This window comes from Megalops cyprinoides, chromosome 1 (assembly GCF_013368585.1).
Source record: "Megalops cyprinoides isolate fMegCyp1 chromosome 1, fMegCyp1.pri, whole genome shotgun sequence".
NCBI lineage: Eukaryota > Metazoa > Chordata > Actinopteri > Elopiformes > Megalopidae > Megalops > Megalops cyprinoides.
Window position 1 is genome coordinate 23,641,536 of NC_050583.1, and position 18,380 is coordinate 23,659,915.

An 18,380-nucleotide genomic window follows, 5' to 3' on the forward strand; every position below is an offset into this window, starting at 1 on the left:
CGCTCCATTCACTGACTCTGAACTCAAGGAGGGTGTGAGTGGGAGAGGGAGGGAGAGAGAGAGAGAGAGAGAGAGAGAGAGAGAGAGAGAGAGAGAGAGAGAGAGAAGGAGAGAGGGGTACAAAGGGAGAGTATCTGCTCATCAAATGAGCATATCCAGGGAGTGAGCAGCACAGACAAGGCACGCAGCACTCTGTAATTACCCAAGGATTTTTTAATGAAAAGCTGGATTATGAGGATTGGAGGAGCAATCGCCAAATATTGAAAGGCAGGATTAGAGGCTTTTCACTTTGCCGTCCCTTCATAATGGGGATAGACCGGCGGCGGAGAGCCTCTCTGGCGCTCACCTTGAACTTCATCGCCCTGCTGTTCGCCGTGTCCGCTCTCACTACCAGCTACTGGTGTGAGGGCACCAGGAAAGTGGTCAAGCCTTTCTGCACAGGGCCCGTCACTCTCAAGCAGCCCTACTGCATTCGGTTCAACAGCTCCAACCTGAACGACAGTCGGCTGGTCCAGTACATCTGGGAGACTGGGGAGGACAAGTTCCTCCTGAGAAAGTTCCACACCGGCATCTGGTTCTCCTGTGAGCAGAATGTCAACATGATCGGTAAGAGAAGCTGGATGCCCTTACAGCACACTTTCCAAATACCCTCTCCATTCATAAATTTGTCAAGAAAACTTTAAATAAAAAGCGTGGGACATTTAAAAACTCTGCTCTTCTGCTAATTTTGCTCTTGTTTTGTATTTCTTTTGTTTAGTTACACATCTCTGTTCTTTAATTGCTTTTCTGCCCGCTAGGGACTAGCGTTATGAATCAATGAGGGGAAAAGGCTTATTTTGTTTATTTGTTTTTGTCACAAATTGAACTCACTTAATGATCTCTCAAAACCATGCAATTAGCACATCATACTTCCTAGAGAATTTTAATTATATTTTTAATTCGGCATTAAAAATGTATTTCTTCTACCCATGATTCCATTCATTAGGCTGCTTTGCATATCCTGTTGATTACAGTTCAATGCCCTTCAAATTGTTACTATGTTTTTAAGAGCTCTTTTGGATTTGTGCACGACAAGGGCTGAGAAAGACATCCTGTGAATAATGATTATAATCCATAAAAGATGGTATAATGAGAATGCTTAGAATTTATTTTAAAAAAGTAGTAGACATACACATCTTTCAGTCAAATCTAGTAAAACATTCCAGTCTGATTGCAGTTTGAAACATCAGGAGTTATATTATTTCAAATAGGATGTGTAAGGTAATTCAGCTGAATGATGATGTCTGCATTATGGTAACTGTAAATATGAATATCATTAAGTTCAGATTTACAATTCCAGTTTAATTTATATTTCTGTTTAGAATGTTAAGGTTTTAGGGTACTAAATGCATATAAACTATGCATACATGTTATAAGTCATTATTCGATACACAGTCATAACAGCTTTGAGTACCCTGAGCTTTGAGTACTTCCAATAGGAATAGGCTGCATTCTGAAATATTTATAATTATATTTAGAAATATTTAGAATAGCAAAGTGATTACTGCTAATTACAAGATGCAATCATAAACATTCATCATCTTACACAATGTTAGGAAAGCTCAAATCCCACTTTGAACTGAAAACAGAAACTTATGAAATGTGTGAAAATTTGAGTCATCCATGTAATCAAGTAACAAAGCACTTTGCAACTGAATTATGCTAATAAATTGTACTAAAGTGTACATGCTGTCTTTTTTCAGGTGAGAACTGCAGAAGTTTTTTAAACATTGCACCTTCACATGAAAGAGGTAGGTATTTATCTGGATAAAAAGACATTGACTACTTTAGTATGAGTTACAACACCTGCACTAGTGTGCCAGTTTTTAGTCAGTATTATGTTATGTCCTTCATGGAAAACAACTTCCTACAATGGTTGCTTTTCACTTTGGTGCCCAGAGCTTTGCTTTGGATCCTGACCGATACCAGATTTCTGCGTCCGATACCAATGCTGAGGCCAAGCTGAACAATTACTGTTACAACTGTTGATATTGCCATTTGAGCATCATTAACATAATAATAATAATAAAAAAAAAAACATTTTAACAACTTCACATAAATTCAGTGTAATATTTTGTAACATTTGACAAAATTTGCTATAAAAAACATGAAATATACAGCTACTGTATGTTTTACTAGCTAGGTCACTTTGTATCATTTTGTTCTAATTAAATTAGTCTTCTGTCAATATCATCAACCTAAGGATGACGAGCATTTGATTTTGACAAGTTGCCTGTTTGTCATGAATGCCCTCAAATATTTGCAACAATGAATGAAGCATCCTATAGGCTAACCACATTGTGCAGTTGAATCGAATCAATGATAACAGCATGAGTACAGCTCCAGCTCTCTCTCCCACCTCTCACATTCACTTAGGGCATGATGATGAGAGGGAGAAATGGCTCATCGTTACACATTTATATTTTTGTCTTAACTGTACTTTGTATAAGCATAATTCTCACTTCCCACTGCCCAGTTTATCTCCAGTTTCACAAAAGACACAGCATGGTTTCAAAAAACGGCATGTTAGGATTATTCTGTGTTTTCCCTAAGAAGGTTTGTAATAATACCAATTAGTAATTACTGAATTATAACTACATTAATGTTGTGTTGTATTTGCAGACATACTCTCAAAGCTGGCTTACAGTGAGCTTGTTTTTTTTTTTTTACTTGGCTGTAAATCCTACCAATGATGGATTACCACAAGAATTAGCTGAACCAGTGAACTTTCACATTTAACAAATGTTACACAAATGACTCTGAAATATATAGCTTTTTTTACAATCAATAGATGATAGGTGAGCAAAATTCTTGACAAGGAGCTCAATGCATGTTAAGCCCAGTGGTTGGGTTTTAAATAAAGTCCATTTGTTCTGACAACAATGACCAAGAGCCCATAGTTGCAGAATACATTGATTTCAGAGGTTGATTGAATGTCCAGGTTCCCCTCACGCACTGGTCTTGGTACCCTGTAATTGATCTTGCATCTGTAAGATGACATCAGTGGAGTAGCACATATCCACTTATTAGTGCCCATTTTACTGTAGTGCACTATGAGACTTGCAGTATGAAAATAGTTGTGTTAACATGTAAATGTATCAGAGGATTGCTTTTGCCTTGTTATCATGATGTTATCATGTTGAAGAGAGCCTAATCTGGCTGAAAAGATTGGGGGGAGATCAGTATGAATTAAAGTATGAATTGTTTTGATTTACAGAGAATACATTGCTATGTTAACGAAAAAAGAATTGTTGCTCTTCTGGTTGATCGCAGAAAGTCAACTGTCAAGCCATGTGGAGCTGCAAACGGCAATCAAGGGGGTTCAAATTCTTTCCTAAAACAATATACAAAATCAAAATACAACTTGACACTTCAGAGTGGTGAGCATCAGATGTTGCACCTGTGTAAGAAAGCCCACAATTTTTAATTTTAACTATTGCATCATAGACATTGAGATTGCCCTTAATGTACTGGCTAGCACTACATGATTTTGCTACTTCACATTATCTGCTATTATGAGATCACTCAACTCTCTTTGAGCTTGTTCCACTGGCTTAATCAGTGAGCAGTCATTTTGCAAGTTAAGATCCAGACCTCAGTATGAATACATTTACATTTACAGGGATAAGGAGGGTTTTTGAGCATTACAACAGGCTAAAACGGATGTATTATCAGTGGTAAAAAGATGCATTCCGATGATTTAGTTAAACTGCATTAATGGCTGACACTATTGTGGTGAAACAATATGTAGGTTGGGCTCTAGAGTGTTTTGCCCTGGTCTGCTTAAAGGTTTTATCCTTCATTCTGTAATTTTGTACTTGTGTTTAATTCATGTTCAGTCTTTTCACAATGTAATTATCTGAATAAATCACAATACATAAGGTCAAATGTAAGTGGCTTCAGGTGTTATCCCATCCTTAAGCTGCCATATCATCTAGATGACAGACAATTGTTATTTAGGTTTGTGTGAAAATGATCACATCAGACTGCACAAACCTTGTTGTCAATTGACTTATATCATACATATGTAAAATATGATTGAAGTGAATAGCCATATTGAACTGGTGGTTCAGTTCAAAATACCACGGTTTAACTGCCAATTGTTGGCTTTAACATTAAATGTATGTACTCAACGAAATCTGCGTTGTTGAGTGAATATTATGTCATTATTCAACAGCTTACCAAAGTAAATGAAATTTTTTATAGTTATATGTTTAATTTTAATCCATTTCTGTCCAGAAGCTGAGTCACTCAACAAGTACATTTGTACTGCGCTACCTTTGGTGGAGTAGTTAACAGTGCTAGAACATTTCAACAGTTCTTGAAAATACTGCTGCCAAAAGCATGAGCATCTCATTAACTCTTTTAAATACTGGCATTATAAAGATGGCAAGCTCTGTGATATGTTCATTTCAGGAGCAGCGACAGCAAGTAGTTACTGTGCACATGAACGGTAATAAGTAATTGATTTGGCCTCAATGGGGAAGAGAGAGCTTCAGTCTTACGAACCAAAAAGACCTGCAAACATGCCAGTACAATCTAATACAACAGCTAGACTGAAAGACAGTTGCTGGTTGATGAAGAGAAGCCACCGAGACAGGTCTGCCACCCCCCTGCTGGGTGACAGCAGAGGGGAGACTTGGGAGATGGTGTAGGTGGAGAGAAACAGGGAGGTGAAATGAGGGGTTGAAATCAATGCTTGTTCTCAGCAGACTGGGCTGTAGCTAAGGCGCTTAGACCAATCAAATTAGCAAAATGTTGACAGTCATATGACTCTCACAAGAAATAATTGTCAATAAGTGCTTTGTAGATAGCATTCATGTACAGAATTCAAGAAATAGTCGGTATAACCTGAAGACATGCACTAATGCACACCTTAGTATGAAAAGATACTACACAAATTATTCGCTCATGAGAGGTCACAAAAGCGGAAAAGCTGAATGTTTCCCTTCAGTCCCCCAGTGGCAGCTAAAGATAAATTCAAGTGCAAATCCTCTTTATCTAGTGGTGCATAATAGAACAGATGTATCCTGAGAGAAAACTAACCTGCGCTAGATATAGGCAGTCTAGAGTGTTATCAGATAGTAACACCTGAGGTGAAGGAAAGCTGAACAGGGCCCCGGCACTGATTAGGGCGCTGAGATTCACTGAAGAAACCAAGAGCCAAGTTTTTGCTGTTTCAGAAACAGGACATAGAAGGTATTTAGCAAAACAAGGAGGTGTAGAAAAACAAAAGGACAAGAGAGATGTAAACTTGCAGCCCCCCACGTAGCTGGTGATTGATAGCAGGGGTATGATAGCTTTAGAGTGCCATAATTCAGCCCACATCACAGCAGCTACGCTATGACAGCATAGCTAAGGGTGAAAAAGTGTGCACTACTACAAGGGTTTTTAGCTGTAAGAGTTATTAAACTGGATGGAAATATTGAGAGAATGATTCATGTACATGATGAAGCAAGTCATTCTAGAACTAGGCCCTGTTGCGAAATGTCCTTCCACCTGTTTCAGTATTTCAAATTTTAGGGACGAGCAGGAAGTCAGCTGCCTCAGACCATAAGAGCGTAGGGGGAATAACGAGCCTGCTCGGGTATGAATGGAATAATGACCTTGCCCAGGTATGATGATGTTAGTGCATTCAGTGCCATGTGTGTAAGGAGCAGAATAATGAGCTTATTGAAGATCAAGTGATCGGTATCATAAATGCCACTGAGCCAAATCAGTGAGTTCTCTGCTTTGAGCTGTACCATTTGCTTCTGAATAAAAGCTATTTGTAACAATGTTCTCATGTAAAAATAGCAAAAGCTCAACTTTTTCAATGAATGTGTTATTGCCGAAGATTAACTCGTGCGGAGCATTCAGCTGGTTCAGGAGAGCAAAGCTTTATTCTCATACTCTGGCCAGAGGAAAGCCAACACATATACAAGCATAGTATTTTCTGACTCTGTCCTGCACACAGGACAGGCAGAATATAGAGAGGCCTTGCCTGCCTTAAGGTGATCTGGTTAAGAGCTGCGCCTAAGAAACTACATGTAAATGTCATTGCCTGTTTACTTAAATAATTGTCTGTTTGCTCTGACTTTACCTCTTCAGGATATAACAGTGGGATCCTAAAGGAATAGATGTGTGGAATTCTGTAAAGCACTAGTTGTCTATGTTTCCTTAGAACTAATGGAACAACAACTGTTTCACCAGTGCTTTCACAGTAATGCTCTTTGACTGACTTGCATTGTGTTTTCTTCTTTAATTCTCTATAAAGAAAGAAACAGAAGTTTCTGACCATCTATATTTCTTAAATTGCAAACTGCAGAAAATAATAATCAAAAGAAATGTGAAAACTAGCTAACTATTTTTTTTTTCAAATATCTGAAGTCACCAGATGGTTCCAAGGGCAAGTCTATTTAAGTATAGTACACACACACACACACACACACACACATTTTTCATCAATTGCAGTCAGTCAAAACTGACTAGTTGTTTTTTTGTGAGAATAATTGTACCAAAGGATGTAAAGAACAGGGAACAGCAGGTGTTGTTCACACAAATGCAGGTGTTGTTGAATACAAATACAGCCCTTGTTAAATGGGAGATGTGTGTTAACAGAATGCTGCTAATAGGCATCCCATCAGTACATCCCAGTCACAAAATGAGACCCGATGATGAGCGCTTGATGACCACCCATACAACTCTTCCACTGATTTCAGCCAAAGAAAAGGGCAGAGTAATAACACTGTTTACAGAGGTTGAAGCACACAGAGCTGGAAATAATAAAGGTCAGCCTTTGACACAAGGAACACCATCCATCCACTGTCATTTTGGGGATCTGAAGAGCCGGAAAAAACCTCACTGAACACAGTTATCATTGAAACCTTACCATTAGAGGGGCCTTGCTTTTCTGTGTTATTTAGTTAACGTGATGGGACTGAACAGTGCATTTAGAGACAGGGAAACTCAGACTGCTCCGTATTTTTCACAGGTGTCCTGTGGCTTTGCATCGTGGCTGAATGTCTCTACATCGTGCTGCTGTCCACCGGTGGGATCCTCATGTCGATAGAAGTCTGTCACTACGGCAATGTCATTGATGGCCTCAAGCTGAATGCCTTCGCTGCGATATTTACTGTCCTGTCAGGTAAGTTGAGAGTAAAGATCACCTGCTTAAATGGGTCCATGCTCTTGATTTAACAAAATGTCAGGGGCCATATTGTCCTGTCTCGGCAAACATCCCAGATGGCAGGATTCAGGAAGGTGAGAGTAGCCTGAGTGCAGAGTGCTTACTGAGCTTTTAAAGCTTCCGTTACAATGCATGTTGGTTATAATTTACGGTTTATCTGATTTCCTTGTTAGACTAAAATACCCTTACACACCTCAGCACCTGCCCAACTCTGGCCTCACAGAAAATCCCATAGCATCACTAGTCAAAAACAAATACATATATAGTACTGAAGAACATTTTTGAATTTCAAATAGCAGATGAAGTTGGCATGTTACGCTTTGAGTTACTTATTTCTCAGATTTATCTTTTACACATACCTGCACAGTCTTGAAACATATTCTTGATTGTTAGTAATAAGTGATATATTTCCAGTGTAATGCCTCGGGGTGCAGGGAAAAGATGTTTCCCATCCATCATCCTATGCTGCTTTAGCACAGGTTCCCTCCCACTCTAAGGCAATATGCATGTTCAAATTGACATTTGAATCTTTATTAGAGCAATTCACTAGCTGTTAGAGAGTGAGCCGTTGCTTTGATTGGCTTAAGCCCACATGTGTAGCACAAAAAGCACTCATGGGGCAAAAGGGTGCCCCTGCACGGGTTGCTAAATTAAAACTAATGATGTCAACTCCTCCACTCCAATGTGGCTGACATGCTGTTCTCGCTTCTGATTAAGAAAAGCCCAGTTAAGACTTGCTTTGGCGGTTACCCAACAGAGGTCTCTCTAATGCTCAGAGACTGCAGGGTATTATGTAACCATGCCTCCCACTGCAATCCATAACTCTGTCCAGCAGGGGCAGGAGGGAGTCATATGTTTGATATGACCTTAGGAAGGAAATCTCATAAGCAGCCCTGTCAGCACTATTTAAGAATGACATGCATTTGCAACTGCAAACTCAGTGACTGTGCAGAAGACTTCCCAGTAAATTGTGCGGGTTGACTAGAATTAATTTTGCCAGGCTTGTTGTTAAAGTGTTAGTATAGTAAAACAGTTCAAAGAGCCATCACACACAAAACCAGCCTACTTAAGAAAAAACTCAACCAAAAATCCTTCGTGAATGTCATTCAAGGTGAGATTCATGGAGAAGCATACAGAAGATGTATGATGAAAACTCTTCATTATTTACTGAAAGCCTGCCACACCCCTGGTGTGCTGCTAGACAACAACATGCATTTGTTACTGTTTAAACCCTCAGTGCTAATGGGCCAATGTTGTAAAAGCATTCCCGAAAAACAACAGCACACATTTATTTTTATGACGATTATTTATCTAATAACGACACACTATCAAAAACTCTGAAGCGCTTATCAATTAAATGTGTGTAATGTGGGGGTCTGTTTGCCCGCAGAGAGTACAGAGGGGAATCAGGAATGCTATCTCAGACAGCCAGAGCACAAGCAGGGGAGGCCACTGAATTGATGAGCTGTGCCTTGAATCTGGTCTGCTCTTGTACAATCTTGGGATTTTGTGGCTTATGAGGTAATCGGATTGGTGCAGGGGTTGTGTTTTTGGTTTGTGATGAGGTCTGCTAGGAGGAGATCCCACTCTCCAGTTGTCAGGCAAACATATCCAAAGTAACCAGCTGCTAGCATTCAGGAAGCAGAGAGCAGCGCTCGTGTGGCTGCCAGCACGGCTCTGCGTTTTCTCGCTGTGCTCGCCTCAGCCTGACTTCGAGTGTACTTTAGCCTCAGCTCCAAGTCTGAGCCATTTTGCATCCCAGCAGAATCAATTACTGGAATAGATCACAGCCAATACATGTAAACACAGAAACTACGACTGTGTGCTCTCGATAAGAAATCTACCGTGTACAGTTTTGCAATAAAAATGAAGGCAGAATTTCTTTCTCTTCTTTCAAGTGATATTTATTAGATGGTTTCTGTAAATAGCACTGTAAGTGAATGAGAAAGTTCTGTATCACATTCATTCATGCATGCATCAGAAATTTCATGTAGGCGCAGCAGTGTGGTGTAGTAGTAAGGGTTTATAACCAAAAGGTTTCTGGTTTGATTCCCCACTGGGGCACCACTCTTGTGCCCTTGGGCAAGGTACTTAATACACAAGTGCCTCAGTAAATATCCAGCTATATAAATGGATAAAATTGTAACCTATGTATGTCACTCTGGATAAGAGCATCTGCTAAATGACATTAATGTAAATACTGTGAATGTATACATAAACAGGGTAATATCCTTTCTTGGAGACAGGAGTTGGGAAGTAAATTTAGGTTTACTTCACAACTTTGGTTTATGATGCTTGCCGAGATGTTTAAGAAAAATACATTCACTAAACTAAATGGATCGTGCTCTGTCCTGTCCTGTAAGGCCTTCCACTTTTCCATCCTAAGCTCCAGTCTGAGCTCAATCTGAAGTGATATTTGAACAGGATTAGTAACTGTCTCAGCAGACGCAGAGGTGAGGATCTGCTCTAAGCCTGTTATTCCCACCCCTGCACCGTACCTTCACAGAGATGCTGCTGTGCTGTAATTTGCTGTGATCTGTAGATCATTACTGCATGTATTGGTTGGAAATGTTTTCTTGATTTGGGTTTCTAAGTGCTTTCTTGTGCTTCTATGTAATTGTCAATAGGCCAATGATTATGATTCCACCTGTCACAGCTAAAATCATATGAATACAGCCCATATTGACAGATATAGCACTTGTCTGGACTATGCCAAAAATTTTTGTGAGCATCTAATAAGTGATATTTGTAAAGCATACCTACCTTAGCCCTTAATTTTTCAGTGCAGCTACCTGAAAAATGCAGGTTCACCAGAACTGGGAATATCCATCCCAACTATAGTCATATCTGTTATTTATCACAACACGAGAAGTGGCTGAAAAAAATCATTGTAAATATGGTAACACTTCAGGGTATATTGACTGAAATCATGAAAATGAATTTTTCTCAGTAACATCCATTCCTGGTGCTTGGGATCCATTCTCCCGAGGGTTGGAAGATACACCTTTAGATCTTCACTGGATGCCAGTCTGCCAATTCATAAAGATGTGATCCAATACTGCCCCCTTGTGGTTAATATTGTGAATCATGGCTGTTATATCAACTTTATATGACCTGTTAAATTTGCTTAGCTCTTATCCACAGCGACTTACATATCTTACAGTTGTTTATGTGTTGTCCATTTATACAGTTGGATATTTAAGGAAGTAATCTGGGTTTAGTACCTTGTCTACGAGTGCAACAGCAGTGGTGGCAAATCTGGGAATGAAACCAGCAGTCTTTGGGTTACTTTTGCAAGAAAATGAATGCTGCCTTCAAAGTGCACCAAGATATATGCAAATTAATTTAGTTCAATTGGTCCCTTGTCATTGAAAAAGACATAAATGTTTTGGTGAGAAAGGAGAATTGTGTGATGATTCCACTGTGCATTAGAGCTGCAAAACTAAAGCCCACTCACTATCTGACTATCCTGGGAGTCATTTCACTAAAGCTATCTGAGAGCAATATCTGTCTAAGTGCCTCATAGATTACAAAAATTGAGTCAGTAAAATATCACAGTATTCTGAGCTAGTAGTGTCGCACCACAAGTCTGTTATGGTCAGGCCTTAGTTTCCAATTGACACAAAAATTGCTGTGTCTTTGGGTTATACACAATAAAAAAAAAAGAAAATAAATAAAATTGGAAAAAGAACAAATTCACCAGTTGCATCACTCATAAATTCATTCAACGTCTGCATGTAGATCCAGCAGTAATACTAAATGTATGAAGCGAATTTGGAGCTGGAAATATGACATGGTGTCAGACATACAGCACAACACAGTGGAAAATCCAAGTGCAGTTTCTTTCTGCCAAAACCACTATTTATTTGTTTGTTTGTTTGTTTGTTTGTTTAGCCAGCTCCATCCAGCTGATCGCTGGTTTTGCTGCCACCTACTTTTTTTGCTCAGCTTTTTCAGTCTGTTGGGGTAGCAGCATGCAATTCTGGGCCTTTTAGCACTCACAATATTTCCTCAAATCTAACTCAAGTTCCTTGATTTGAAAGTGAAGAGCCCACTGACAGACATCACCAAAATATGTCATGTTTCAGTACAGAACGTGGAGCAAATGAGTATTCAAGCATGACTAGCATAATTTAACTTTGTAAAACTAGTCATATTCGGAATGTTTTTCAACTTTGTGCTTGGATTAAACTTGTATTTGTCTTACATGAAAGTGCTGTATCTCACTGGGAAGGTATATATATTGTTGATGTTATAAATGCATTGAATTTTATTAACATATTATGATTACCTTTAATTATTCTTATTAATCTTTCTTTCCTCTTTATTGACATTTACTTATACTGAGTGACAGTTATTCAATTAGATGGAGTAGTCCGAACAGCATGGTATTTAGCTTAAATGTCAGCATCACAGAAGGTCACTACTAGCACAGAATGATAGTGATGGTAAAGATATCATGTGTACATACATGTTTATAATGACAGAAACATATATCCCAAACTAAAGATTATCTGTGAGAATTTATTTACGGAAGTTGTGATTGTGGCCTTCCATAGCACAGTCGCTAAACTCACATGACTTTGGATCAGGTCAGGTTTGCTGATCGAGCCACTTTTTCCAGCCACTTTGGTATTTATAATCAAAAATGGATACAATTACAAAAATGGGCTGATTCCTGATGTGTGTGTCACTGGCATGGTGAATGAAAGCACGTAATTTACTTTGCTGTGTCATCATGAAAGTCTGCAAGCTGGTTATGCCTGGTCTTAAGCAGGAGAGGAGTGTTTGGCATTGAGAGGAGAACTTTATATTTGGTACTTGAAATTATGACATCTGTTACTGCTTTTATGTTTTCAAGATTACTAATCATTACAGCTATAGATTTAAAAACTATCTTTTGGAGAAAACGTATTTATACATTTAGTGACCTCTGATTTCTGATTTTCTAAATATTTTTGCTGATGTGCTGGCACTGTTATTTACTTTATGGCTGTTTAAAATGTAATTTTTTAAAGCATGCACTGTTCAATACCAATTTGTAGTTCCTAACAAAATTCAGTGAAGATTTTTATTGTTAAAATTGTCCTCAAACTGTTTTTTTTTCAGTATGTTTATTGTATATTCATCTGTAGTATTCCTTTTTGCCTTTGTCGTTAACAATACTGTATGATGCTGCTCAAAAGCACAAAGAAGCCAGGAGTGTGATTCTGTCTAACTGGTTCACCTGGTTTTGTATCATAGGCCTTTTAGGAATGGTGGCTCACATGATGTTCACTACAGCCTTCCAGTTAACAGTGAGTCTTGGGCCTGAAGACTGGAAGCCCCAGACCTGGGACTACAGTTGGTCTTACATGTAAGATGATGGTTTTATATGATTTTTTCATGAGCCCGCTGACTGAATGTCTTCAATCATCTTCTTAACAATTTAAGATGAAAGTAAGATATTTTCTTCACTGTGTTATTCAGTGAGATCGTCTTCTCATGCTAACCTTTCTGTCTTTTCCTCCAGTTTGGCATGGAGCTCCTTCACTGCCTGCATGGCCTCTTCGGTGACAACAATCAACAGGTACACAAAGACTATTCTGGAGTTCAAACATAAACGGAGGAACATAGAGAAGAACCTGAAAATCAAGCAGAAGCTGTTGGACCTGGATTCGCCGGACCAGGTGTGGGATATGTACATCAGCTCCATGCCCAGCACAGCCGAGGAGCTCCTGGATCTCTCCAGCAATGGCCGCAAGTTGTCCAACGCCTCCGTCTTCCTGGATCTGAATGATTTACCTGACCCACAGGTGGAGGAGTACTGCTGAGGTCCCAGTGGGTTCGACCTCTGTCCGGGACTGCCGCTTTCTCACCTGTCAACTGCCGCTCCTCTTTGCCGTGCACCCTGATGCAGCGCCATCTTGAATAGCATGACAAGGAAAGTTTCTATTAGAGTTCTTACCGTGACTGCTGATATTTATTACCTGAACATAGAATGAGCTGCTTCTCTCGTTTACAGTCTCAGAAAATGTCAGTGGAAGCGAGCTGTAGCTATTGTTGTTGAAGTTTGCTGTGGTCTTTGGTTTCTGCGTGTGCATGAGTGTGTGTGCATGTGTGAGTGAAACCAATTCAGTTTTATGAAACAGAAGAAAATGTGAAGAAAGCAAAGCCAAACCTGTTTACTTTAGAAAAACTTTTTTTTTTTTTTTGCAGTTGAAATGTATTCACAGGAGTAGATTTCAGTTCCATAGATATAGACATTAGGTTTTTGCAAGTGAGTTGAAATTCCAAGATAGACACTGGTAGTTGTTCCATTCTGTAAGATAATTTTTTTGTAGATAGCTGTCCCTGATTAACAAAGAAGTAATTGGAAAACAGTTTAAATTTTTATTTTGTGTATTTCCTGTGGTGAAAAAGTGTACGCAAATATTTAGTATACGTTGAGTGCCTTTGCTTTAAAATATTGATAACTGCATCTGTTAAACTTCCAACTGCATGGTGAATATTGTGACTTTTTAAATCTAGCAATTTAGAAAAAAAGCTTTTTAATAAAATAAACATACTGGTAATCTTCTTATAGCACATTACTCTATTTTTTATAATAGGGAAATATGGATACAAAGATTTCCTATATCCTTTGAAATATAAAAGAGGACAATTATGATATCATCTTCTCTGTGCCAGTTGCCAAACAAAGCATATACAATATAATAATGAATTAAATTACTTTTGCATATTTTTCTGTATTTTTTCTATTTCAAACCTGATCATAAATGAGGACTTGACTAAAATGGTAGCTAAATACTTGAACATTTCAGTTAGTTTTGATTTTTAGTCTTGTTGATATAACCTCAGAAATATGAATCTTAGGTTGCATGCAAGGGTATATAAAGAATGAACATTAAGTAAATAAAGAAGAAAAAAGTGCATTTATTTTAACTTTTAACACAAGGGGAAAAATTACAGTCAAATCAAATCAATTACAGTTGTGTACTGCTCAAACTACAGGACAGACAAGTGTATCAGGATTTAGGTAATGAATTAGAATTGATTTATTTGTTTGAATAATAGAAGTGCAATTCAACTTATCATGAATTTCATTTGTTTTAAGTAAAGGCAGAGACCTATTCTGCAGACTTTGATAAGGAGCATTCACCAGAACTTAGTCAGATGGTTGATCACTGTTAACCCTTTAATCTAGCACTACAGAAGATTAAAAGGTCACGTCTTTAAGAGGCAGGGTTAGAGCCACACTACAAATATAGTGAAACACAACAAACAGTGAAATGGAAACGAAATTATTGAATTCTTACTATAATAGTTAGTACATGCAATACTTCTTTCATTCAATAAGTGCTATCAGCATTGATTCAAATGCTTTATTTACTGTTGATTTTTATTGATCAAGAATGTTCAAGGAATCACTCTGTGATGTACCATACATGTGTATAAAGTACTTTAGAGTGGTTCAAACATATACTGCCTTCATATAACCAAACACTCTCTGTGGTACTGAAGGTGTAAGAAAGGAAATATGTACTAAGAATCAAGATCAAATTGATTTGAGTGTTGAGAAAATGTATATTGTGAAATGTCAAGAAGAATTGTTTACATTTAACATGTGTCATGACATGAAAACTTTGTGGTCAGCACAAATCAAAGCAAAACTACACACACTTGTGTACATAAAATTATCTGCGATCATTTGAAGTAACTTTGATTAGCAGTCCTTAAGAGGAGCTTGTGCACTGGTGTGGATGTTACTTTCTTCAGTGTGTCTGTCTTTTGGGAAGCAGCTCCCATTGGATGTGTATATTGCATCAATAATGCCAGAGTACTGTACTCAGTTACAAAGTGATCAGTGTTCATCAGTACAGAAACATTTCCTACCAATTAGTGGTGTTACGTGAAATCTTTATTTTCAGATCTAATATTGTTTTTGCTCCTGTAAAATATGTTCCATATATCATATGAATAAATTGTTTCACTTCTTTTGCTGTACTTTTCTTTCTGTTTATGCAGACAAATTGCTTTGTTTACCCTGTGGAAACCATGTCTGTCTGTATTCAAATAACTATTTAAGCTAAGAAACATGAAATAACAATAGGAAATTTCACCTATATTTAACTGCACTGCACTGGAAAACTGCATTGTAAACTTGATTGTATTTAAAATTTTATCACAAGCATTAGGGTGAAATAGTTCATTGAAGCACCAAGAATTCAAGAGCGGAATGCTATTTGTCCAGAAGAGGGCAGCAAGATCTCTTTAACTTCAGATTTTTCTTTAAATCAATTGGGAAACGTATTTAGCTAAATTCTTCACTCCTGGATCAAAACATATTTTGAGTTTTCAGAATGTTTATACAATAATTTATTAAATTAAATAAAAAATAATGTAAGGTCACCTTTAAAATGTTTTTTTTTTAAATATGTAAATGTCAGCATGTGAACTGTTTGGTACCGTATGAACTACAATGCTGTAGTTCAGTCAATATCCTTAACTAAACGAAAAGTTAAAATATAATTGATTTATTTGACAAATTTGACTATCTGACTCATATTAATTGGTACTGTGGTGCCTTGCCAGTTGGTTTTCATGACATGGTGCCTCCTTAGGTCTTGATAGAATCTTAGTGTATAGTTAGTGTATAATTTTTCTGTTGAATTTCTTTTGTTGCTCTTGAAACTATCATAAGACTCATATCTTGTTTTTCATTTGGTAAAAATCATCCTTCTTATTCTTATCGTGGCATTTGGGTACTTAGCTAGACTGCACAACTTTATCCTTAAAAATTAAATGTGCCATATTCAAATTATGCTTCTTTTTTCAGTAATTACACACTAATTATGTTTAGTATAGTCCTATCTGATTCTCATATCTGTATTTCTTATATGATGAGTGCACTGTATTTAATAAGCTCATTGCCCCAGTATAATTTTAATTCAACATTATGCACAACTAAAGTAAGGATGTGCATTAATAATGTTCCTGTAAGGCTGAACACCTTCATGGAGTTATTTATGTTTACAGAAGGCTGACGCATTTGTAAAAAGACTGGATTGCAGGTGTGGGTGCATATGCGATCACTTGTAATTTGTAATTTGTATCTGTAATCATTTGTGATTGACAGTATGCACTAAAATTCACAAAACTGTTCAATGCTCATAGGTTAGTCCTCAAATATGCACATAAAGTGTACAGCTCTAAGTTCAATTAAACATAACTGAAAAGGATGTGACTATTTTTAAATTGCAGGTCAAAGCAAGCTTTAATATTGCATCTAATGACGCCTATTACCATAGCTCTGATGAGATATGGATTTTACAATATTAGCCAATACTGCAGAGGCATGAGTTTACAGGGGAGGCAAGCTCTGTTAGGCAGAGTGCTAAATGGGATTGTGACAAGATGATACAGAGACAAGGCCTCTTCCATGGCTCCTGGAGCCACTTTAATTTCAATTAGGTTTACCTCACAGTCGGGAATGGATGGAGCCACACAAAGTCAGAATTCAAATGAGCCCCCCCCCCCTCCCCCCCACACACTTCTGCCATCAAACACAGTTACATACTAGCAACCCATGGATGGGACCCGAGAGAATCTGGCCACAGGCAGCCACTCCTTGTCTCAAACCTCAGAATGAAAGGGCAGAGAGTTTAAATGCTGCATCTGTGCCTTCCTTTTCGAACATGCCATTATATTGCAGAGCATTAAATGAAAGTTGCTCCAGATCCCAGGACAGCTGGCGACCTTTCAATCCCTCAGCAGTGTTACCATTGCTAAGCTACAGTACAGGACTATGTTCACGTAGAGATAAACCCGCTTGAAAAATAGCGTTGTTTTTTTTTTGTGGGGGCTTGTGTACTTACTTTATTCCTTTATCATTTCATTGCTTACATGTTTATTTGGCTAAGGATGCACACATCAGTTGCTGAATTGCTGTTGACATACTGGAGAGCTGTTTGCATTGCGTAAGTTAAACAGGCGATCCATTGCACACCATAAATACACACTGATTTATTTGTCTGATGTCAATTCATAAAACAAATTCCATCCACCACAGCTGAGCACATGGAATTACCCTGTGTTGAGCTATCAGGTCAATGGACCAGTAAATGACAGAGTTTGGAGCAAATCAGGTATATAATTATGCCTTCCAGTACTGACTATTAAATTGATGTATTATAGTCAATAAAATGCAAACAGAAACAATTTTTACATGTTCTTGATGTGGTTGTGCATAACGCATAAATAAGAAAGAAAAAAAATAGTGAGGCTTTTGCCACATGGCAATGGAAGAATTTGAAAAACATGATAGGATAACCTGCAGAAAACCTGTATAAAAATTATTAGTAAATATGTTTTGTCACTAACTACTGTCTTAGAGTAGTAAATGGCAATATACTCTGCAATATTTGGTTTGTGGTCTCACCATTAGTGTTGCTGAAAGGTCAAAGGAGGCTTAGAATGTAGGTTAATGCAGTTAAGAAGGAAAACAGGTCAATAAGGGCTCAAGGTGCTGGGATCTATACTTCTAGGCATCCACTGAATCACGAGGAGACTAAGACAGAGAGGAGTCAATAGGCCAAGTCTTAGTGTATGATGCTTCTCACATTCACTCTGAGATGGAGGCCCCTGCTAGTTGTGTGGACCCACTGGTATCTATAATACTGTACCTTAACATACAAACCCCTTTGCTTTCACCTTGAGTCCAAAGCTTCTGTCACTGTATGTGTCACATCAGTTAAATGGCATATTTATTGTTATCCAAGATATACATGAAAAACTGTAAAATGCTAAAAGTGATATTTTCTTTGAACAAGGGTCCCTGTAAAAATCACAAATGCTCAAGGGCTCAGTGAATATTTGATTTTTTTTTTTTTTTTTTTAGATTTTACAAAAAAGTACTGGTGAAAGGCTTTCTGGTGAATGAAGGCGTAGCATTGCAATGAAGCAGCTCTTCTGCTGGACATTGTTGCTGAAAAAAAAATCTCAACTGTCACAGAGTTGGTAAATAGTTTAAGCCAACATTTTCAAATGCCAGCATTCCTGATACATCCCCCACCTCTACCTCCCTTCATTCTTTCACATTGGAGGAAATATGTAGTGTTACCATGTAATAATGGCATATAATATTACTGTGTAGTATCGTTGCTGATGCATTGTAATTAACTTATTGTTTTCT

General features: G+C 37.9%; 1 protein-coding gene across 1 annotated transcript; it reads left to right on the plus strand.

Annotated features, from left to right (window-relative positions):
* The first annotated feature begins 258 nt into the window (after positions 1–258).
* Positions 259–13,071, plus strand: LOC118788436 (germ cell-specific gene 1-like protein). The gene is made up of 5 exons (XM_036544437.1): positions 259–606; positions 1,743–1,790; positions 7,013–7,165; positions 12,452–12,563; positions 12,720–13,071. Exons 1-5 carry the CDS (start codon positions 306–308, stop codon positions 13,018–13,020), a joined length of 915 nt encoding a protein of 304 aa, XP_036400330.1. The 5' UTR covers positions 259–305; the 3' UTR covers positions 13,021–13,071.
* Positions 13,072–18,380: the final 5,309 nt, after the last annotated feature.

What these genes read in the sequence shown, in the direction of transcription:
- LOC118788436 (XM_036544437.1), top strand. Translation starts at nt 306, where the DNA reads ATGGGGATAGACCGGCGGCGGAGAGCCTCTCTGGCGCTCACCTTGAAC. An exon ending in GCAGAATGTCAACATGATCG is followed by an intron (nt 607 to 1,742) that starts GTAAGAGAAGCT and finishes GTCTTTTTTCAG; the next exon opens with GTGAGAACTGCAGAAGTTTT. An exon ending in GATATTTACTGTCCTGTCAG is followed by an intron (nt 7,166 to 12,451) that starts GTAAGTTGAGAG and finishes TTTGTATCATAG; the next exon opens with GCCTTTTAGGAATGGTGGCT.